At 36.1% G+C, this 24,081-nt stretch overlaps 2 protein-coding genes across 4 annotated transcripts in view; one reads left to right on the top strand and one right to left on the bottom strand.

The window, feature by feature from the left end:
- Positions 1–24,081, top strand: part of LOC134670407 (UDP-xylose and UDP-N-acetylglucosamine transporter) — a 288,518-nt gene that overhangs the window by 222,947 nt on the left and 41,490 nt on the right. The window lies entirely within an intron of this gene.
- LOC134670390 (RING finger protein nhl-1) lies at positions 264–23,824 on the bottom strand. Of its 3 annotated transcripts, XM_063528220.1 has the most exons (10): positions 23,626–23,760; positions 16,108–16,265; positions 14,349–15,770; positions 13,938–14,148; positions 12,921–13,853; positions 12,649–12,821; positions 9,910–10,050; positions 6,259–6,399; positions 5,329–5,546; positions 264–1,310 (listed from the first exon to the last, which is right to left on the bottom strand). In XM_063528220.1, the coding sequence occupies exons 2-10, from the start codon at positions 16,240–16,242 to the stop codon at positions 1,097–1,099; spliced, it is 3,588 nt and encodes a 1,195-aa protein (XP_063384290.1). In that variant the 5' UTR covers positions 16,243–16,265; positions 23,626–23,760; the 3' UTR covers positions 264–1,096. The 3 variants fall into 3 exon arrangements, with proteins under 3 accessions (XP_063384290.1, XP_063384289.1, XP_063384288.1); XM_063528219.1 differs by having other exon boundaries at positions 12,921–14,148; positions 23,674–23,824; XM_063528218.1 differs by having other exon boundaries at positions 12,921–14,148.

Here is a 24,081-nt window from a genome sequence, read left to right on the forward strand (position 1 = left end):
ATATTAATATAAATAAAGCATTCATTTGATGTGTGGCACATGATTAGCTAGAGTCCCGCAAATGGAAATGAATCACCGCCATCATTAAATAACTATGCTTTGTGCTATATTATATACTATGGCGATATTCCCGTGCATATTTAAGAAAGAATATAATATATACAGAATATACAGATTATATTAATGCATTTGTTTTGTTAAAAAGCAAAAAAGCAGTGAAAGCAGAGGGCAGTGCGCAAACCTCTTTAAATAAGAAATCACTGCAGGTTTTAAATTTGTAATAAATAATATAAATATAATACATATATTTAATAAAATTCATAACGTGAACAATTTAATAAAAAAGTATGATCAGTATAAAGCGGTGCAAAATATATATAATTATAATTATTTCTCTTATTATTTACAAGTAAATATATTTGACTAATAAAACAAAATGTTTAAAATGATACAACCATTGGGTACAATAATTTCAAGATATTGCTTAAAGCACATAACACAATTCAATAAAAAGTAATTGCAATATCATAATTACGAAGAAAAAAATATTTCAATTACTGGCCAGCTACAAAAAATGTTACTAAATTTTCAAATTAATTATTGCCACATCAAAGCGAAATCAATCTTAAAAACCAATTAAATCACAAAACTTTGACAAATTAATAAGTACTACAATACTTTAAAATGCTCGCTAATAAAAAAGATCGATTCAAAAGTCATCTCAAAAGTATCATTTTTGATACAATACTGACCAGTAACTGGATTATATAATTCTCAACTGCCTTATAAGGCAAGTAAATGAATTTGTTATAATTGTATTTTGAAAATTACTTGTCAGTAAAAATGATCAATTCAAAACAGAAATATGTATCAAATTAGATACACTGACCAGCAAACAGAGGACTTCCAATTCCGTTGGAATCAAAATAAAATATCGAATTGTTACGTATCGCTTCAACACCAAAAGTCAACTATATAAAGATAATTGAATAAATGATTGGCATCCTGGTCATGGCACCAATTGAAGGGTTTACTCAGAGGACTTGAAACTTTAATTACTTAGTCATAAGGTTTTAAAGCCTTAAGTATCAAACCCTTAAAAAACTTGTACCCTATGGTTCTCCCGATCGCACACGATGATGTTCCCTCCGCTCATGACGGCGATGCCCTCAAGACCCTTGAACTCGCCATCGCTGGAGCCCCAGGAGCCGAAGGCACGGAGGAAGGTTCCGTCAGGGTGGAAGATCTGAATGCGATTGTTGCCGGAGTCGGCTACTACGATGTAGCCTTGGTCATCAACGGCGACACCCCTGTAGACAAGAAATCAATGTCAGTATCTTGTTTTTACTTAGAGGTACAGTCAAAAAATTTAATTTCAGTACCATTTCGAACCTTGTTACAGTGGCAATAGCATGAGATCTCTAGCAATTTTCATTGTGTATATTGATTGTCACTGTGACAAGGTAAGAAATGGTATTGAAATTAGATTATTTGACTGTATTGAAGTGATATTGCACTGTACATGATAAGTATAATGTTTCTAGCATTATCTCGGCATTTGCCACGGCTCACTTAGGGCGCCTGGACATAGGCACTAGATTTTACCAAAGGATCTAAACTTCCAACCCACAGGGCAAACTAGGTCTGCTACGGAATCTGCGTAGGTATCATTATATCGTACATCAGGTTTGTTTGACAGCAACGTGGCCTTTTAAAGTTTTATTTTAATAGAATAACATACTGTAACACAACTAAAGTTTATCAATCAGATACCTCTGCGAGCGATACTAGAAAATAACCTTTGATAACCTAGTATCTAAGTTTTGATATATTTTATGTTTTATAAACTGTAATTTAAAAAATTATACTGCAACAAACTTAATTGCTATATTGAAATTTTGATTAAAGTGTCTGAGATTAAATTTTATCGCTGAAATGTGAATATTATCATAATATCATTTTACATAAAACGCCACCAAGACTTTAAATTCATTACCTTCTTGTTTTTTTACCTTGTTGAAACCTAATTCTAGACTAATTTCACTAATTTTCTTCTACCAAACAGTTCCCAGATGGCTACAATTAGTAATAATTAACGTTATTTTAGTTGTTAAAAAAGAGACACATAAACTTAGCCGCCGCCATACATTCGCAGTTACGCTCTCATTTAGAATTCAAAAGAAATTAGTGCTAGTAGGTAGAAGTTTTTTTGTAAAATAATTTCGCATTTATACTAAAATATGACATGTCATGTATGTTATATAATAATAATATGCTTATGTAACATAAGCAGTTTCAGTAAAGTATTTTGATATCAAAACTTTTGTAGTTGAATTAATACACACGCTTATGTTGCGATGTTATTAATAGAAACCCTATACAGAGATTTAACACACGTTTGCTATCAAAGGGTTCCCAATCATTAACTAATAGTTTCCAACGCTTTGAAACTCGACATAATCACTTGAATACAACAATACGTATTTCTGGCTTCATTTAATTCCAAAAAGGCCTAACTCTCGAAGTTGTTATATATAATGTACCATATTGCGGAAACAGGAGGCTGATTCTGGTTTACTAATTTATAAAGGACCAATAAGAGCAAGCGAGATGTCATATGAGAAGTCGCCTGCATCCTGTATCTCGTGAGGACCAATCGGCGATAGCTGCTTGCTATAGGGTGTAGCGGCACGCGGTGTCCGAAGTGTTATGTCTGTCTGTCTGTCTGTCGGAAGATGAAAACCACAAGTATCAAAATGTTTACTGAATTAACTTATTTTTCATGTTAGCATATTATTTTTATTGTCATTGGGATCACGGAAGGTAGTCCAATTTTTGAACTGAATCAAATATGAGGAAGTGGTTAAAATTTGAGGTACAAAAATTGTAGCGCACAAATATTCTTTGGCAATGTAAGATACATCATTTAAAACCTTCTTTTTATATTTTTTCCAAGAGCATTTCTTTTTATCTATATATGTATGGGATATATTAAAATATGTAAATACAGAATCGGCATCCAGGGTAGTAGTTAACATAACAATATCTGATATACGACGAAACTTAAGTCGACACCCGAGACAGGCACTCTGAAGTGAATTGTATATTGTATTGTATTGGAGGTACCGAATGTCTATGTTTATTTTAGTCCGGAATACTGCGTAGCTTATATTACAGAGGATTTAAGAAAACGCTTAAAAAAATAAAATTATACTTTTGTTGATTGTTTGATTGCTTTGTGTGTTCTTTGTTCAAACTCTATTTTGTTTTTGTATTATTAGTGAACGTCAATTATTTACATAATATGCGACACCCTAAACTAAATGGAAATATATAGGTAAGTAAATACAAAAATATTTTTAAGATTCCGGCCACAATTTATCGCTGTCAAATAGATGCAAAGTTAGCTTAGACTGAGTCTAGTGTATCACTCTAGGTTTTTGTTTGTATTATTATATTGATAATGGATCGATTTAATAAGAAGGCGTTTACAATATTATGTGCCTCTTGTATTGTCACCGATAAAAATATGAAACTTCATGAGTTTTGTTCGTATAACTAAACACCTAATACGGTAATAAAAAAAAATCTACATTTTTACCATTTAAATAGACGTTATAAATAATCTTAAAAAAAATGCCCTTAGCATACGAAACCCACACGCACTCGTAAAATAAAACAAGGCGTTTTATTTTAATAACGCCTCCGCTGTTGTAATCTGCACTGTATAACTCAATGACGTCGCTTGGCAATCCAATCATTCCGGGCCATCGAGGACCTCAAAAATTGTTATTTTCCATACAAATATCGCTGCGGAGGGAAATGAATACGCCAAGTTTCCTTCGAACTGATTCGTTTCAGGCATATTTTGTTAATTGTAAATGTGGTATAAGAAAAAAAAAATCAGGTCAATTCAAACGTACCTACAATGACATCATGATATTTGAGTAATTTTATTTAGTTATCGTGTACCTCACTCGCGCCTATATACCTATTATGTATTGACAATTACGAGCCAAATGCACGATATCTTAAATGACATAATGATATCAATGTACGTTCGAATTGACCTGTATGTCGCGTAAAACGAAGTAAGTAGGTAATACTTACAAAACATTTTCATATTGTGATTTAAACTTCCACGATTTTATTTTAACTCATAAGTAAACAAAACAAAGTGCGGGTAGTTCGGAAAACTCACGCGGCTAGATGTTGATGTCAAATTTAGCCAGTCTTCTCCGAGACCACAGAGACAACGTCGGGGGTAAATTAAAAAACTTAATTATTTGCAATTAAAAAAAGAAAAGATAAGGAGATGGCGGGACGACTTAGACGCATTTTATCCGAATTGGCGGGAAACTACAAAGACAGGGTTAAGGGGGGAGGAAGCGAGGGGGACCTTTGCCCAGCAGTGGGACACTAAACCAGCCTAATAAAAAAAATTGCGATTAAGTCCCGTTCGTTTGTTATTCTGACAATATACTCGTAACACTGCCTTTTTGGCACATTTACTTTAAAATATATTTAAGTAGAGCAGAGTTTTGAAATCGTTTTCAGCATTCGTTGCTCTAAAAGCTCCTACTAAAGACTGTTTAATGGCGCGTTTCATGTATACCATTAAAATATATCATCATTAACATACAAAACTGTCACAGAGGACATAAAATAACTTAATACAGTTCTATATTACTTCCTTTGGAAGATATTACGGAATCTAGACGTCCTTATGCATATTTAAAATTTATAACTCGACTAAGTTCGTCGTGTACGGTTCTTTATTTACTGTAATAATTTATATCTTTATTCGGATTTCATGTTTTATTTTAGAGTGCGGAATTTATATGTGCCGTAAATTTTGATATAATAAATGATATTCACAGATAATTTTCTTTCTATGTCCTCGTAATGCATTATGAGTAGGTATAATAAATATAAATGTTAAATTGTGAACAATAATGATCGCGTCGATTGAGATGAAAGGAAGCAATTTTTTTTCCAGTAACAAGTTGATGTAGACCTGGGAACTTAACAGTTCATCTTCAGACATATTAAATATATTAAAAACGGGTCACTCGCGTATTTTTTGTTATTAAAATTGTTATTAAAATTAAAGTTCATCTTCAGATCTCTCGTCACCGAAGGACGATAACAGCAGTCCGTTCACATCGAAGACCTGGATCCTATGGTTGTTGGAGTCTGACACGAGCTCTCAGTTGGTGCTGGAAACGGCGATGTAGTGGGGATACTCTACTTTGAAGACTTCAAAATATTTTTGTAAGTCATTGTCTTTCAGAATGAAGACCTACTTAGTAATTTTTGATATCTTACCTTGGGAACTTAAACTGTCCATCCTCAGAGCCCTCATCTCCGAACGAGGATAACACCCGTCCGTTCACGTCGAAGACCTGGATCCTATGGTTGTTAGAGTCTGACACGAGCACTCGGTTGGTGCTGGAGACGGCGATGTAGTGGGGATGCTCCAGCTGGCCCAGCTTGGAGCCGAAGCTGCCGAACTTGCCGACGAATGTGCCGTCTGATTGGAACACCTGGAGGAGAACATCAGTAAGATAAGATAAGATAAGATAATAATGTATGTATTCATTTCAATCTACTATATCAAAATGATATTTTACTTATGATTGACTCATTCTACTAAAATATAATTTAATATTTAGATTACAAATGATTAAACATACAAATTATAAACTAAAATAAATCTAAGAATGGGTAAAACTAACTTAACAAATAAAATATTGTATTCATTTAAAACTTATGCTAATTTGATTGATCATTAATGGTAATTATACAATTTTTACTTAAATACTAGTACATATATACATTCATTCAGTACATTTAAGCGCTTTATCTGTTGGTAAGTAGGTCTTGGTGTTCAGTTGATGCTGGGGTATTCCAGAAAATACTCATATATTGGGTACGTGAAGCTATTTTATTTAACACTTCTGATAAAACTAAGAAGCTGATATTTTTTAGCATGAAAAGTTTTGACAACTTGGCATTAAATTCAAAGGTATATAAACCAGATTTCTGCAGGTTATTAATATATTTTTTGGAATGCCCCTGTAATGGAGACTGCAGTTTTTTTTTTGTAGTATATTTTTCTCAATCCAATAATTAGGTATTGCAATTTGCAGTGCTGTTGCGAGTCCTGCTCGATTAGGTTATGTAAATGCGAAAGGGATAGCGTGATTCCGATGACATTGACTCGCCAGTAAGTTTTGCAGCAAGTATAATAGTTACCTGAACTCTATGGTTTTCCTTGTCACACACGTATATGAAGCCCAGCGCATCCGTCGTGATGCCCCACGGGTAGTTGAACTTGCCGTCTCCCGTGCCCTGACTGCCGAATGCCCTCAGGAACCGCCCTTGAGGGTCGAACACCTGCGGAACATAGATTTATTAGCTATATCTAAACCGATCAAATAACTTATGTAATGAAATCAATCAAATTTAGATTTATGTATAAGTAATTAAATTTGTAATTATGTTTTCCAGTCGTAACAAATACATTTCCCAACTTCGCTGTTTTTAACCCTTATTTAGTACAAGGGGATATTATTAATTACTCTTCATATTTTATTAAAGTTTTATAACTAGTTGGTTGAGTTATGTGTCTGTACTTATGCTCTCGGACTAGAGGCGTATTCTGATTATAATAACAGGTTATGAATTTGATCTTATTTTGTTATGATTCCTATACGATCTGTCAATGTTAAAAGTAATATTTCTACAGCCATAAAGTCGTTATTAATAATAATTAATTACAATCAGAATTTGCCTCCTAATCGTAATTCTAAACTAATTAGGATAGAGTGTAACCAATCGTGATTTTGATCTGTAATCCAATTATCCAAGCCATTGGATTAGCAAATTAACAAATATTACCTATATCAAGTAAATAGAATAGAATAGAATAGAATAGAATAGTTTTTTATTCGTAAACACACAGACAACAGACATACATAGAAAAAACATAGTGAAAAATAAAGTGTCACGAAATGGTCCCATCTCAGCATGTTGCTGGCGACTTCCAGCGCTGATCTTCCGATTAGACCATCAAGTGAGAAATAATCACGGAAGGTAACAGACAAAAAAAAAAATTAGTAAAGAAACATAAAATAAACCGAAAAATAGATTACACACATTTTACACAGCTAATACAAAAAGAGATGAATTAAGTACACGGATTAACCGATCGAACTTGTACAATCCGGTCGGGATGAATACCTAACTTATCCAAAATAATAAAAGCTGTTGCTTGAATTCTTATATATACAAGAAAAGACCTATTGGCTCTGCGAGCTGTAGACCTCGCGAGGATAGCTTAAAACTGAATAAATGTGGGCATAGCTCCGCCATTTAGAATAATATAGATATAATAACTATTTTTTTAATATTTTTTACATAGAGAAGATCCAAAACTTAGGAACAAAATATTTGTGATAGACTCACTAATAATGCCCTTACCGGGATTCGAACCCGGGACCTCCTGATACGTATGTAGGGTCACTACCGCCTTAGCTATAAGCCAGTTAGTTAAAAGCTTGGGTTACTGGTCAGACCACTCGTCTGTGAAATCATTTTATATCATAGACTGGGAATCCTCTAGACCGAGTTTAGAGCAATCATTTCATGCAACCGATGATGCCAAAAATGCGGGGGTGCACGGGACGAGGTGAGCGAAGTCCCGTGCCGTGATTGGTCCGTTCAAAGACACGGACGTCACACAAAGACACTTTCGACTCGAACATGGAGTAAAATTACCGTATGCGTGGCAGAGGGGGTAGCGCGACTATGCTAAAGTCTGGAGGATGTTTTGTCTGTGTTTTATATTCATATTAAAGTATCTTCGTTATCTCACAACATTTCTTCCATAAACGTATAAAAACTTCAGTAAACACTCGAGTTACTCAAAGAAATACAAGAAATTGAGTAGAATGCTCCGTTTTGCTCACAAAAGGTCTTAACGACCATATATTTCCAATATACTTACGACTTTATGTTTGAGTTAAAAGCAACAGTGCCTCAGGGAAATTTACTGTATCAAAACCATTGTTTGACTCTTTGGGGGATTTAAAAAGGTTTTTATAATGCATTTAATAATTAAGTTTATTCGCTGATTGTTTGCTTTTACGCTGTTTTAGGTATAATCGTGTTAAAGTCTGTCAAGCCATTTCCATCAGTAAATTCATCATTCAACTGCATGTGGCTCTTTGGAGGTATAACTGTGGCTCTTTAAGACAGCCATAAAATTAACCCTTGAGAATTCTTACAACACAGAAACAAAATTTGCGGCGGCTCTCTTCCTAAAACTGATGGTGATTTTTACTGCCGTTAGCTCTTCTTCTTAAAAGTTTGCGTAACCCTGATGTAAGCCTTTGAATATCGAACGTAAAACCCAAATGACTACACCGATATGCGGTCAATTGTTACTCAGTCAAACTATTGATACCAGCCATGCTAAGCTAACATTACAGTTTTTCGATAAATTGCTATGAAAACTCAAAGTCTGGAACATATCATGGAATTTTCCGCTCACTTCACTTTGAGTTAAAAATGAAATTCATCTCTTTCTTGAGCACGTGGTTTTAGATTCTATTTGTTTCAGCCAGTAACGGATTCTGTCAAGAATGTTTCTAAAGCAATATGTTTGTGTCATGAAATGCAGCGTGCAGTTGAAGTTTGATAGTTCATTCCTAACGATTTGGTTGAAAGTTTAAAAATACTAAGGGCTCTGTAAGTTATAGACTTTGCGAAAATCTTCATAAGCTTAAAAATTTAAACATAACGAATACTTACGTTGACTCGTTGAGTCGTTATCACAGAGAATACACAATGATCTTAAGTGCCATATAGACACTTTTGGCCGATACCATGGAGAATTTTGACTACGTAAGATTTTTTGGATTTGTGCATCCCTGAAGTTTTAATGACATAATTTCCGTGAGAAACAGACATATTAAACATACTAAAACGGCTCACTCTCGTATTTTTAGGGCCAAGATTGCTCGATATGTTTTGCGTGGGCCTGCCCACGCGTGCTCCCGTTGAAGATCCTCGTTATGGAGCAAAACATGACGACCAATTTTCGACTTAAAAATACGTGAGTGAACTGAGTTAATATATTCAATATGTATATTGTTCATTACTGTATTAGTTACTCGGCTCTCGGTTAACGAGTATACCTATTTGAACTTTTAAATTTATGTAATATTAAAATAAATACTAATAGCAATTTCAAAATACTTTATAATTTATGTAATTAGAGGTGTAACTAAGCTTTGCTAATTAGAAAAGTTGTTTTTAGGCCATTATGTACTTAACTTTAAAAGTTTTATGTTACGTGCCGGGCTTTATTAATGATGGCGTTATCCATGTTAAATAAATACCTTGATACATATTAAAGTTGCGAGATTAAACTTTTAAATTATAAATGTTGGATCTGAATTGTTTCAAGACGAGTACAAATATATAGATAATTTTGTAGAATGTTTTATTTTTCGCAGCAGCTTTTTGTCGGCACGTTTGTGTGACTCTTATTATACTGCCCTGCCAAACCAGAGAGCTCTATTTCAGAAGAAAATTCATTACTAACCTATACTTTAGTTTCTATTACTGAGAATTCCATTTTCAAATTCATTTGTTTCTAAGATTCCTATTCGGGTTAAGAGGGCAGCATAATTAATTACCTACAATTGTGTATGTTACCGGACTAATCCCAATAAGGCCTAGTTTACCCTCTGAGTTGGAAGGTCAGATGGCAGTCGCTTTCGTAAAAACTAGTACCTACGTCAAATCATGGGATTAGTTGTCAAGCGGACCCCAGGCTCTCATGACCCGTGGCGAGATGCGCGGGATAACGCGAGGAAGAAGAAGAATTCTGTATGTTACCTGTATGCGATGGTTGTATCGGTCCGCGATGATGTATTGCCCAATCCGGTTGACAGCCACGCCGGCGAGACAGTCGAACTCGCCCTCTCCGCTGCCGTACTGACCGAATTCTTTCACGAAAATGCCGTTGGAATCGAACACCTGGAACACATTTCAATTATTTACTTTTGATCACTCAATTTCTATACAAACTAACTTAAGTGTCGTTAACATTTAGGTTAATCATACTACATACATTATATCTCTTTTTAGCATTAGAAAAAGGATAAACAATCTTGACGTTCTTTGGTACCGTCTTGGGTCGTCCCATTCGTTTTTCGTCAAGTTCTTAAATTAGTCCTATTCTGCTTTCGTCACTCATTCTACACTCGTCACAATCGTCGGTGGCTTTTAATGTAGAATAAGTGACTAAAGCAGAATAGGACTTATTTAAGAACTTGACGAATAACGAATGGGACGACCCAAGACGATACCTCTTCTTTTAAAAATTTGTAACTATTACTTATGAAACCAAAAAATTAAAATATAATATGTCCTTGTTATAAAATTGTCACATATTTGCTGTTAAACACGTCAAGATACTATACTCTTTATTTGAAAGCGAGGTATAATTTTATTCAGGAGCTTTCTTTACAAAAAACTACATTTTGCGATAAGTAGAAGAAAACCGCTTTTCACAATGATAAATATGATAATAATGTAGAGTACCTTTCTAAATTTAAACCAAAAAACATATTAGGGTAAGTATAGTACGTGCTTTTTTTATTAATTTATCATTTATCATAAACAATTTAAATGTCAGAATATTACTTGAATTAGTCTGATTATACCTACTAACAATTTAATTTATGTCGTAATAATTAATTTGTGTTATTACTGTTTGAACAATGGAAGTAATTTGATAAATTAGCAATTTTGATGGAACAACAAATATTTTAATTACGTTTATGATTGTGTTTATCGAGTATCTAATTTAATGCAAAAGCAATTGCTAAATAAGAATAGATTTTTTTAAATAACAGATATTAAATTAGGTAGCTACTTATAGTAGGTATAGAATCTATATTAAGAGGGGTTTTCGGTATCCCGGAAATTATAATATAGATGTATCGAATCACAGAAAATTGAGTTCAAACTAAATTGTGTCAATGTTTCAATAACATTTTAACAACACAATTTTATTGGATACGACAATTTTATCGTAAAGAACATATTAATTTAGCAAATGGAAGAGAAAATAGCTTGCAATTAAATAAATGGATGATTCTAATAATTACTTGATTTACTGTTCTGATTTAATAGCACTATTGGAAACAACGCATTTATACAGGGTGTGAGAAATGCATTCCTGATGATATAAGCGTAAAAATGTGACATCAAACGAATACCTAGGACGACTTTTGATTGAAACGATTTATTTTAATTTCGTTAACTTTTTAACGTTTCGTAAACATATACTTAGAAGCAATGTCGGCAATAAAGACGGGTAAAAAAAGTATATGTTACTGACTTTGTATTTCTACTACATTTAGTCATTCATTCTACGATGAATGATGTATGAAATTTGAGCAAGTTTGACTAGAATTTTTGTTCGTCTTTATTTTGGAGAATATGGTAGATAACTTTTTTCTTTAATTCAGCACGATAATCTTAGATTATGATTATTCAGATTGTTCGGGCTCACGCTGTATAGAAATAGAAATGACAGTCCAATTAAGCAAAGTGTATATTAGAATTGTAGTACGTAGACTTATAAATTTTGTATTCATGTAACATTCGAAGAATGTCTGGAGGTCGCCAACATTCAACAATTAATTTTAATTGTAGTGTATTCAAAATAACAAACGTACATACATTGTTTAATAATGGGGCATATTACAGAAAACAATGATTTAATTTATAGTTTTTATCAATAATCGACAAGAAATCCACAATCAATCGGCTAAATGTTACAGGCAGAGGCATAATAACTTAAGTAAGAAGGACTATTTAAATAATAATATCATTTTAAAAAGAAAGTTATTACTTTCTAGGACTTTTTAGCATTTTATTTAAGGTTTTACTATAAGCTATATTTATTTTCATATCCTGCAATCGTAGTGAAACATAATTAAACTGTGATTCAACACTATTCAAAGGTCATATCCAGGACGGTAATTTAATCAACGACGCTTTACATATCCATCAACGAGACGTAAAAGCTATTATAGTTTGATCGTACACATTCCATGAATAGTTAGTTACATACGCTGACATTTTGGCGCAGGTTCAAAACGAGACGATAACTATTCCCGAAGTTTAATGAGAATGTAAACTGTGGACGGTGAAATCGAGTGGATAGTTTGCACGCCTAGAAAGACAAATATGCGCTTAGTCCACTGACGATGACGCTTAGGATGACTTGTATTACTCCGTATCGAGTCTGAGTCCTGTCCAAGCTCTTTAGTAACTAAATGTTAGTTTCCATCGTTCTATGGAAAAATAGCGATTTTTTACGCTGATTTTTCTGAGGACAGAACCTGTTTTTTCAACGGCAGAAGTTTATCAATTTAAAATTAAATAAAATGCTTTAATTTTTACCCACGCTTTGACTGCATGCTTGGTGTCATTGGTTGCCCCCGTGCATCAGATCGTAAGAGCTAAGTCCTGTATTAAATTACCCAGTTTTGGTACGCTACGGTGTAATTAAAGCCATCCTTAACGCCCCTTTGGCTTGAACCGTTCTGTAAATAGACTCACCTGCACTCGATGGTTTGATGAATCGGCGACGACCATTGTGTTGTCGGGGCCTACAGCGATACCACGAGGCCAAGTAAAACAACCGGGTTCGCTCCCCCGACTCCCCACGCTGAATTGTAAACGGCGTTTCTGCAGATACTGGCTCCTAGGGGAGGAACCTGCTGCTGCGAAACCTGAACAAACAAAAACAGGGTTAGAAAACGAAGTGACGAAGGATAAAGTAAACCCAAAAGAAGCGGCAAACCTATGTACACGCCACGCGTTTTTCTAACCTGCTACCGCTGCTGTAGCCGCCGTAGGGGAGATGGGGGAGCCTGCCGCGTTTTTTGAATCGTCATCAGAACTGGCAAGCTCGTTAGCCGAACGTAAGGGCAGCCCGAGAGACAGGCGGCGCGACGTGCTCGACGCGCTGCTGCTCGTGTCTCGATCCTTGCCCCGCGATCCGTACTTATTCTTCAGGTATCTGGCCCATGAGCTCAAGGCCGCACCGTCTTTCTCGCCGGGCGGTGGTCGCTCGGGCGAACTTTCTCTAGATTTTAGCGCGTGTGAGGATCGGCTGCGAGACAACTCTGTACCTCCGGTGCCAGAGCCGTATCGAGCCGCCAGATACGCTGACGGTGACGCTGTCGTGGGAGAGACTGGTTCGTCTTGGTCGTCATCGTCTCCCATACCAAAACCGGTGTGACTGCTTTTGCTTCTAGCGAGACGATTGCGTCGCTCTTTCAACGCAAGGTATCTCGAACGTGCAGTTGGGTACTTCGATTCGTCATCGATGGAAGACACCGGCTCTTCTTCTTTAGGCTTGGAGGTACCATAACGGTTGCTGTACGAAGAACCGCTGGCGCCGTACCTAGGCTCCTCCTCGGCTTGAGACGTTGTGCGTGTACGGTACCGAGACGGGGTAGGACTCTCTTTGGCCTTGTTGTCTTGGGCGTCGTTGCGGGCATTGTTGCTTCGTGCGAGAAGCGGACCAATGTCACTACGAGCCATCGCCTGGCTCTCGGGCTTCCTTTGCGATGCAGGCTCTTCTTCGCTCTCCTCTGACGAGTCGGTCTCCTCCTCGGAGCTCGTGTCGGAGTCTTCTTGGGCCGGCTCGGCGGGCGCCGGGGCGGGCGCGGGCCGCTGGGAGCCGATGAACCGGCTCTGGACCCGCTGCGCGCCACCAACCGTTCCATTCGTTGTCGCCGGAGCTGTTCTATCGTTGCCTGCGGAAATAAACGATCTGGTTTTTGATGGTGGCTCATAATTGCTATATTTGGCTTTTAATTCTGCGATGGACAGTATCGCACCTGTGTGTTTAACCGCCGCCGAGCCGGAACTTTCTGTCGAAGCGCTTGATTCTGTGCTAGGCGCGCGACCTCCAGGGCGGTGAGCGGTGGTATCTGTCGCTGACGGTCTTCTGACAGGTGTCACTGCCGGTTTAGGAACTGGTGCAGCATTTTTACGCTGAGTACGTTGAAGCGATCCAAGGGATTCATCGGATTCACCGTCGCTGGAAGCCTGAGGAATATATTGAAATTCGGTATTGACACCAAAACGGTAAGGACATTTTGTATTGAGTTGTGTGCATGTGAATTAAACGTGGAGTGTATTTTATGGAATGCCGTTAGTTGTCGCGTTTTTCTTGTTAGTATATCGATGATCTGCTAAATTGTCTACGTCACGTCGCTCGTTCAATCCGTGTCTTCTTCCCAACTCACCTCCCGGGCTGGTGTGGGTGGTTTACGAGCGATCGAGGTGCGTTCCTCCTGCGCTGGTGCTCGGTCAGGTTCATGGGATGACGCCGCGCCCTTATTCTGCTTCTTGAGCCGGGAGATCTCGTCATCTTCACTCTGCTGCCGCTGCGCCGGGGGGGCCCGCCGCTGAGGCTGAGGTGCTGGCTGCACTGGTTTCGGTGGTGGAGGTGGCTCCTTTTTTTCCTTTTTTTTACCACTGTCCACATCCATTATCCTTTGCATGACACGAGGACAGTCACTTAGTCTGAATATCCCACTAAGTGGACCCCTTGTAGCATCTTCAGTGTCTACTACCTTTTCTTTTTCTTTCTCTTTTTGCTCTGCCTTAACGGTACGAGTAGGTTGTTCCGTGTCAGAATCATTGTCTTGATGACTCCTGACAAATCTTGAACGGAATCTTCTGGAAGGCCTATGTTCGGATTCATAGCCACTGTAATCATCCGTGGTTCCATAGGGGTCCCTTACTTTCTCGGGTGGTGGGGGTCGCCGTTCTCCAAATTTACGTCCACCTAAGACCGGTTCGTCATTCTCAGTATAGCCTTTAGATTCTTCTTGTTGGCGGAACTGCGTTGCAAGACGATGGTCACTCTTTGACCGGGTAAGTCCTTGGCTTTGTTGCAATGCTCCTAAATAAGCGTTAGGGTGATTAATATTTAATTCACCATAGCTTGCAACGTGTACGACTAGTTGGTTTGGATCGTGTGTCATAACAAACCTGATCCTACGGTTATAATCTCCAGCTTCATAATCGAAGTTTCTTAAAAACTCTACAGTCTTCAGGAAAATTTCTTTGGTATCAACTAATTCAGTGTCCTCCCAATCGACATCGTCGTTCATGTACTTGTCTGCGAGATCACAATTACTTTGAATATTACTTAACTCCAGCTCGAGGTTATCTTTTAGATGTGTGAGGTTTCTAAGTTCAGTAGCTAGATAGCGATCAACTTCAGTCCTTAGGAAATCAGTTCTATCTTTAAGAGCTTTGGCTAGTCTTTTGTGGATTTCATCTACCTCTCCTGCCACTGCAGCGCAGTTTGTTTGCAGGTTTGTAGTGTTACGCTCGACTATCGAAAGAATATCTTGAAGCCTGTTGACTCCTCGACGTATCTGATTGTTGATCCTAGCGATTTCTCTGCGTAGAACTTCCATATGCGCTGATTTGCAGTCTTCGCAAACTTTCTTGTCGCAATGTGCGCAAGGCGCGCAATACGCCTTTTCTGAGCAAACATTGCACCTTTCCATCACCTGCCCAGCTGTGGGGTCAGGCAGCTCTCCTGCTATGTTAGCGTGTAGCTCTAGAAACCGCTGCAAGGTGACATTGGTCGGGAAACCTTGTACACCTTGGTACGGAATCCGATGCTCTGCACGGCATTCTGGACATTTGACCTGGAAAGATAAATGGAAGCATGGGATTTAATCAGTTTTGTTTTGATTTAGATAAAATTTGGTAAGTTTGGAGAGCTCTTCATTTTGGGCGAAAAAAAACACGAAATCCCAAAGTAGGACAAAAAAAACAAAAATTAATAAATTTTCCGTTGAGATACGAAAATTATATGCTTAGGGGAAGACTTTTAAAGACATGCGGCGAATAGCGCTTATATTTTACAGACTAGGGAACTTTATCTAGTCACCAAATTTTATCGAAATCTGACGAAAAGAGAAAAACAACAACAAAATAATGATCGGACCTTATATGACCGTTATAAATACTCTTTTGCCTTACCTGTCGCCTGACGTAGTCGACAAGGCCGTCCATACATGGTTCCATGCAAAAGCTGTGCTGGCATGGCAGCAGCTTTGGATTCCTGTACCGGTCTAGGCAGACGCAGCACGTCAGAAGTGACTCGAACTGCTCCATATTTTCTTTGCTGCTTTACGTATCTGTAGGAAAGAACGTTTAAATTTCACACTTTTGGTACATTAAGGAATAGGGGGATTTAGGAATATTTACAAGTGCATCCATACCGCTGTTAACTTTTGTGTATTAACTGCTACCTAATTTTGTGGTTTTACAGTTTCGCTACACAAAAGTTAACTGCAGTGCGGTTACACCTTAAGGGAGGTTAAAATTAATAAGAGAAAACCAATAGGTATATATCAAATTATTTACAGTTACATAACAATGGGAAATAAATTTGTGTGATGTTGTTTTAATCAAATATGAAATCGATTAATGTTTATTTTGACTTCTATTCAATCAAAAGTGTCATGTCATTGGTTGAACTTGTATTCAAATTCAAAATTATTAAGCCATATAATTTAATATACACGGTGTAACATGAGTAAACCGAATAATTTTAACAGCGTATTCCTGATCATATTTAGAGACAAAAATGTCCTATAAACTTTTTTGAAATTCGCCTAGTTTCAGAGATTTTATTAATTAAAAAAAAAACAAGTTTTTATTGTTACATAGTGTAAAAGGCCTTTTTGAAGGTGAGGTTGCTGCTATGGGACGTAGTCTAAATATCCTTATTGATAGATGTCAAAAAGTGACAAGTAACACTTTGCAAAAAGTAGGTTCTACGAAAAAAAAACGTAAAAATCAATTTTAAGTGACAAGTTTACCAATAAAATTTATTTGTTATGTACAAATACATTCAAAAAATTGAAAAAACAAAACAAAAAAAAAATTTTTTTTTGGTGAAATTGACCTAAACTCATATTACATTTTTTACTTCTTTTGACGTCAGAAATGCGTGGTTAAAATTATTCGGTTTCATCATGTTACACCGTGTATTGAAAGCTTAAGTTAAATCATATTAACACAAATCTAATCAGATCAACTTCTAAGAATAATGATTCGGTTCAAAAACAAGAGACCCTTTCAAATGACTTACTCGGTTAGAAGACAATTTCAATAGATCTAAAGTATTCACGTGGCAGCTATATTTGGAAATCGCTATTCTGCGAAGATCCGTTGAAATTATAAATAGAATCTACGCCTGCCGTTCCACACGATTTAATAAGTGGAAAGAAATGCGTCGAGAAAGAGAAGGAACAAACGAATTCGACCTTTATGTATTCAATTTTAAAGACTATTTTAAGTATTGATAAGAGTATAATGTTATTTTAGTAATAGAGTAACAGTTCGGAGATGAGGTAATTATTTTTTGTCTCATGTGTCGATAGACGAGACGCACTATTTTGTTTTTGAGTCAGAGTTTTGTTAGTAATTTTAGTCATCGTGTCATAAAAGTTTTAGACACGCTTGGCAGTAGCGGTGGCCAAAAGATTTTCAGTTAAATGTTCTGACTAATGAATATAGTCAGCTTTAAAAATGTATCAGCACACAACCTAAATAAAATATCAATATCAAAGATCCAAAACAAATATGTAGAAAACGTATAGTTACATTGACACTTGGAAAACTATTAACTTACAGTTGTGGCAGTTCAAATTTAGTTTGAACTATTTGCGTTCCAATTATTATATTTGGCAGTACCTAGTATACTATTCTTAAAATCTGTCTTATCGAAGTCTTGATTAAGGTCAAAGTAGTTGATTCCGTCTTAGGGCCTATTCCGTCTCTCATGGACATATATTTCTTTGATGTTCAATCGTAGGAAAAAAATGCTTATGATTGCTAAAATTAAAAGCAATCACTACTTTGTCGATGAAATTATCAATTTTGTTCGTTGTTCGAGAAAAACGCTAGTAGACGGAATAGCCCATGATGAAATTAGCCACAACCTTACTTAAGTGAATGCTTTATTGTTACCTTAAGGGTAACATTCCATTTCTAACCGCAGCTGCATTACTAGTACTGAACGCGTCGCTGTTATTGTCAATTTCCATAGTAAAATGAACAGTAGTGCAGCTGTCGTTGGAAATGGACTGTGACCTTAACACTACTAGTCGTCAGTAACTTAACCATTAAAACTTTCTTTACTTTGATGAACACCATTATATTTGTTGATGCTATCAAACGTTTCTGCTTCAGTGACGTTGTCATTATTTTTAAACTTCCTTTGCTGACTCGCAGCGTCAGAACACGCGTCATTTTCTATTCCCGTCAGATTGATTTCGATTTCATTATCTTGTGATGCTTATCAATCTATTTGTGACAATGGATAAAAATAAACTATGATATGTGTGGCAATGCAATTATTGGGTATCAGAGATAAATTATATTTATGTTTTAACATTATTTATTAGCTTTTCTTACAGAACTTTTTATGTTTTTCTCACAAATAAACTGAAATTGCATTTGATTTGTATTTTAAATAATTGTTTTTGCTTTAGCATTCGCTCTTTTTCCTTCCGTTCTATATTGATGTAGGTGCAAATTGAAATAAAGCAAATAAATTAATTACAGGTACCTAATCTGGCCCATGGCCATGTCCATATTGAGAAAGCTAAAAATGTCGGGATGATTTTTTTATTTATTTATTAAATATATATTAAAAAAAACATTTATTCATATTTTTTTATTAGTTTTATTTTATACCTACTTAGGTATGTGTTGATTAAAAAGACTTCGACTTTCAAAGGAAATTTCAGTTGTTTTTTTTGCTATGTAGTCAGCCAAAATGAAATAATCTTCATAAATAAAATCAAGGCACTTCCTTCTGCTTAAAATGTATATATTTTAATTCATATAGTAGTCACGTTGCCCAATCAACATGACGCATGTTTATATTAGAACACCCGCCCTTCCACATAACCAAATAAACAACCGCTTCATCGTCATTGCCCTGTTGCTAAAATTGACGATCTCTAGAAATAGTGAAACCTTGAGAAAAAAGGAGTAAACACTTTCTTTCGGCCCTGAGAGGCCCAGCGTTACTGTCTGGCGAAAAATTTTTGCTACTAAAAAGATGCGCTATTTTTTCCGGTTGGTCAAGCTTCCGGGCCTATGATATTTAAATTGCAGCAATTTTGCCAAGGAACATTGAGTTTTAATCCATTTCCTTTAAGTGTGATAAAATAATGAAGAATTTTTCGGTCATTTTGCGGTCTTTGTTTTGTACCAATTTTATTTAAAAAGTGATACACAATACTAATACACGAAGAACAAACCCGAAACGTAACCCCCAAACCCACCCGTAACGTTAACAACCAAAGTATTTTAAACTTTAACTAACTTTAACAAGAACGAACATATAAATGCAAGCAAAGCATCCTTATCATTAGTGAGCAAACTGTACTGCATTGAATACAGTCAGCAACAAAAATAACAAATCAGACTACGCGTCAAGTATCTACCAATCTCTAATAAAGGTAAGACTTTATTAAAAAGATATATATCTCGATATGTATAGACTCTGTGATATATCAGTTAGACTGTGATAGATACTTTAGAATGATATTTTAAATATAATTCCAGTATATTATGGTCGTTCTTGTCGACGTGACAGCGTGGTAAAATTGTATCTGTCACTTCAATCATGCAGTGTTAAAATGTGACGGCTATTTTATCACGTGGATAAAGTCGTCCATAATACGCCTACAGAAAGCAGATAATTTTGGAGCGTTGTTTCATCCGCTACTTTTGATACTGACTTTACTATAGTCACAATTACCTGACCAATTACATTCCTTATTGCAAAGAAATGAGGTCTAACAATAGTTATGAGTGTTTCGGTTGGTATTACCTTGACCCATATTGAAGTCTTCAAATTTTTGCGTTACATTTCAACTTCCGAAATTTTATTGAGGCCACCTAAATACGCAAGGTCGGAAGGAAATGCAATAAATAATTTGGAATTTCAATTAAACACGAGTAAATAGAGTTGAAAGATGTAGGTTATTGTTATTTCACAGCAAGTCAATTTCCTCGTATTTACGACCGAGACAAATTTTGATTTAATATATTGTTATGATTTTGATCTTGTTAAAAAACAATTTTGACTATCGTCTTGGTGATTAGTGCGCATCATAAGCACGACTATTTTATTTCGCATTCAGCGTAAACGATGATCATGGTCATATCGAAACCAGACCAAAACCATAACAAATGTCAGCGCGAGCTACGCGCTACGAGCGTAGCCAATAGCAAAAGAAAAGGTATACTTAATACTAGGTATGAATTATCTCAAATGATTTTTTCCGGCTCGGGTGCTAATCCGTTAACCAAAAGCCTTTGTTTCTTTTAAGGAGTGTAGCGAGAGTAAGCGGTCTACAGCACGTGCCAAAGCAACCACGTCGTTTAAAAAGCAACTATCGTGATAGTACTAAGGTTCAAATTCATATGACAGCTCGTTCAGAGAACAATCAGGGTGGTCTTGTTTTTGGAGATAACAAAAGATATTATCTTCGAATAGGCGGTTTAATGAATTAGAACCTTATAATTAGAATGGTATATTTGCTTTTTAAACGGACTTGTTCCCGTTACTTATATCGGGGCAATTAGCCGTAAGCATTGTAACCACTGCATAAAGGAAACAATACCTTTTGTTTAACATATTAGAGTGGCGCGCACCCGAGCTGCATATATCGGCATTGTTAGTAGCTCGGTACTAATTACAAGGTTAGCGTGTTTTATTTGAAATGTGCAGTTTTCTAGGCAGTTGTGTTAAAGTCCGTGACAAACCTACTGTGTTCTTGTGCTGTGTCGGCATTTACACAAACGTCAGAGGCGTCAGTCCACCGTTACTTTTTACACTGTGGTAGAGGTCTATCAACCTGTACGTGTAAATCACCTTTTATCGGCCATCTGCATAATGCCTTTCATGTTTTCGTTTCACGGCCTAGAAATGGCTCGCGTGATGGAAATGGAAATATGTTTGAATTCTTTTTAATTGGATTTTGGATGGTAGGGTAGATAAATTTGAAAGTGGCTTTGATTCAGATGTATATCTCCTTAAGCGTTTACTTCTGGTTAGCCAAAAAAGTTTTCAACCATTTTGAGTATAACGCACTGTACGGATATTTGATGGGCAGACGTCTTTACGGCTACCATCAGTTTGGCAATGACATAAACGCTATCGTGAACGTAATTTACTTTTTATGCATCTCGCTCGTACTGACATATTAGTGCGAAAGAGATATATAGAAAGTAAATTACGTTCACGATAGCGTTTATGTCAATGCCATATATTTTATCACGTGGATAATGAAATCCATCACCGACTGGCCGGTTGTCAACAAAAAATATAGAATTCCTGGAGTCTGAGAGCATCTTTTCCAAGTAGAAATGTGTTGTCCAAATGATATCACAGTTATAAACGCTTTTGGCACCCGTCCTTATATTTTTCTTCCTTGTTTCGTATTTGGCGTTCAGACGGACAAAGGAAATGTGTATTACGCACTTATTGTGCCTTGTGTTGATTTTATTTGGAGTTTGTTTTGTTATACGTGTTGGTATTGCTGAATATTGTTGCTTTTAATAATGTTTTATGTATCAATATAAAAATTGAGAATAACAGTATGGCAAAATGATATAAAATAATCTCGTGTAAATTTCCTTTTTCCTTATTTTATTATTTTATTTTTAGCATTTAACTAACATATATAAATAACATTATTTATATAATATATTCAAGCACATAAAGCAAATAAGCTTTCAAAATTTTATTTTGATTGGATGTTGATAACACTGATAGGTATTTACTTTTTGTAGGTACTTACTTTACCTATAGTGAAAATAGTAACTACTAAAGATAATACACAAAAAAAATACACAGATGTAGTGACATCTGTGTATTTTTTTTTGACATTGTTGTTAGCTGTTGCAGAAAATTATTTAATATATCTATTCGTAGGTAACAGGTATACCTACAGCTTTATTGGGAAAGTGACTTTTTTGTTGTACATTATTTTGAATGACAGGTCATCAATATTATGTATGAACAATTGACCATAGGATCAGAGGTTGTTTGTAATACCATTTATTTTGTAAATGAAGTGAACCTTAGTTGACATTTTATGTAAATGACTTGTAATGCAACAGCAAAAATTCTTACATTGATGTAGCTCACCAGATGGTGCTGCTTTTTAGATGTTTAACTTAAAATAATAAATTTGACCGTTATTGAAGCGATGTTAAAATTATTTTAAGCTATGATCTGCTGCTGCGGGCTTGAAGCTATGTATTAAATTCTGTTTTGTATAACCAACGTCATGTATTCGTATTAATGTACACATTCGCACTCTGACATTTTTAATTATGAAATAGTTATACATAAAGATCAACTTTAGTGTAAAAAAATAAAAAGGGTTAGGTTAGTTATAAAAGCTCCCAACTATAGTCTAACTAAAGAAAGCTAACTCAATATCTTCGTTCATATTGTACCTACTACCTACCTAAATATTATATGAATGTTCCAGTTCTGCCGGGCTAGCACATGATTGGCGCGACAGTATCTCGCGGCCAGACTGTCACTCTTTAATCAAGATAGTTAGAAAATCGCGGCAATCATGTGCTAGGCCTACTGAGGTGACATATTTTCATAATAGGAAGAAATAACTCAGGCTACACCAAAAAAATTCGATTGATGCTAAATTACGTATTGAAATTGTGGACTATATAATAGTTGTAGTACTAGACTACTTACATGATAACATTGATAACTAAAATAATTGACGTCGTCATACAAACAGCAACACTATTAAATGGACATAGTTACTGTCCATCCGTGGACCTTATGCCTTTTGTAATTACGTCCAACGATGGACAGTTAACAGTGTGGGCGATGGTACAACACGTTTTGTTTCAGCGGTATTAAATTAGCTTGAAAGCGCTTTATGATTAGTTCCCAAATCCTGCATCTCATTCATCCGCTTCGTGATAGAAAGAGTCCAACACAAATATTTGCGTAATGACGTTGCCTCAACATCCCAAAATTAAGCTGACTATTTGAGATAAATATAAAGATAATTTATTATTGAAGTAGGCATATTAGAACTTACGAACGTTAAATAAAGCTACACCCGGCTCTAACCGTACACCTTTGCCTCGAGAAGATTCAAATACCCCCTCAATTGGAGGACGAAATCCCAATACGGGACGGGCAAGAAAAGAAAAAGTGGAAATGTGTTTCAAATTCAAAGGGTAACGCAAAAAAAGGAAAATTATTTGCTCAAGTTCAGTTAGTACGAGTAAGTAACGAATGACTTATATACAAATACAAAACAGGACTTAAAATAATTATATCCATAATGCATTTGGATTTGCAATATAACTTTTTAATTATGGGATAAAAACATGGCACTAGGTCAAAGCGCACAGGCTTTCACAAGAAAAAAAAGAAAAAGGAAAAAAAAAAGATATTAAAGCTTTGACCTAAGCGGTACTTACACACAAAAACACGGTATCCAAGTTAGTTAGGTAAACACTAGAATTTACTTGTCATGATGAGGATGATGAACACTTTCGACTAGGTATATCACAGGCGGTCCTCACAGCTCGCGAAGCGGCACTGAGGATACACGATACTGTGCGCAGGAGTCTATTTCGGGACGTCCGCGCGTGTGCCGTTCGGGATATTTTCACCGTGATATTTTACTTTCGGATCGGGAAAGGTCGTTGGACAGTTGGGGTTTTTGTCAAAACACGAGTTGACAATGCCGGCTGGCTTTTGGATGTGTACTTACGCTTTTGAAATTAACCAAGGATTCGTAAACACAATAAGAGGGGAAACCCGGAATATACGAGGGAATTGGTTGGCAAGAACTCAGAATATTTTCATCGACACGTTTAAGTAGATTCGGATAACTTTTTGTGAAAACGCGTTTGTCAATAATAATAAGCAGA

This window comes from Cydia fagiglandana, chromosome 13, assembly GCF_963556715.1.
Source record: "Cydia fagiglandana chromosome 13, ilCydFagi1.1, whole genome shotgun sequence".
NCBI lineage: Eukaryota > Metazoa > Arthropoda > Insecta > Lepidoptera > Tortricidae > Cydia > Cydia fagiglandana.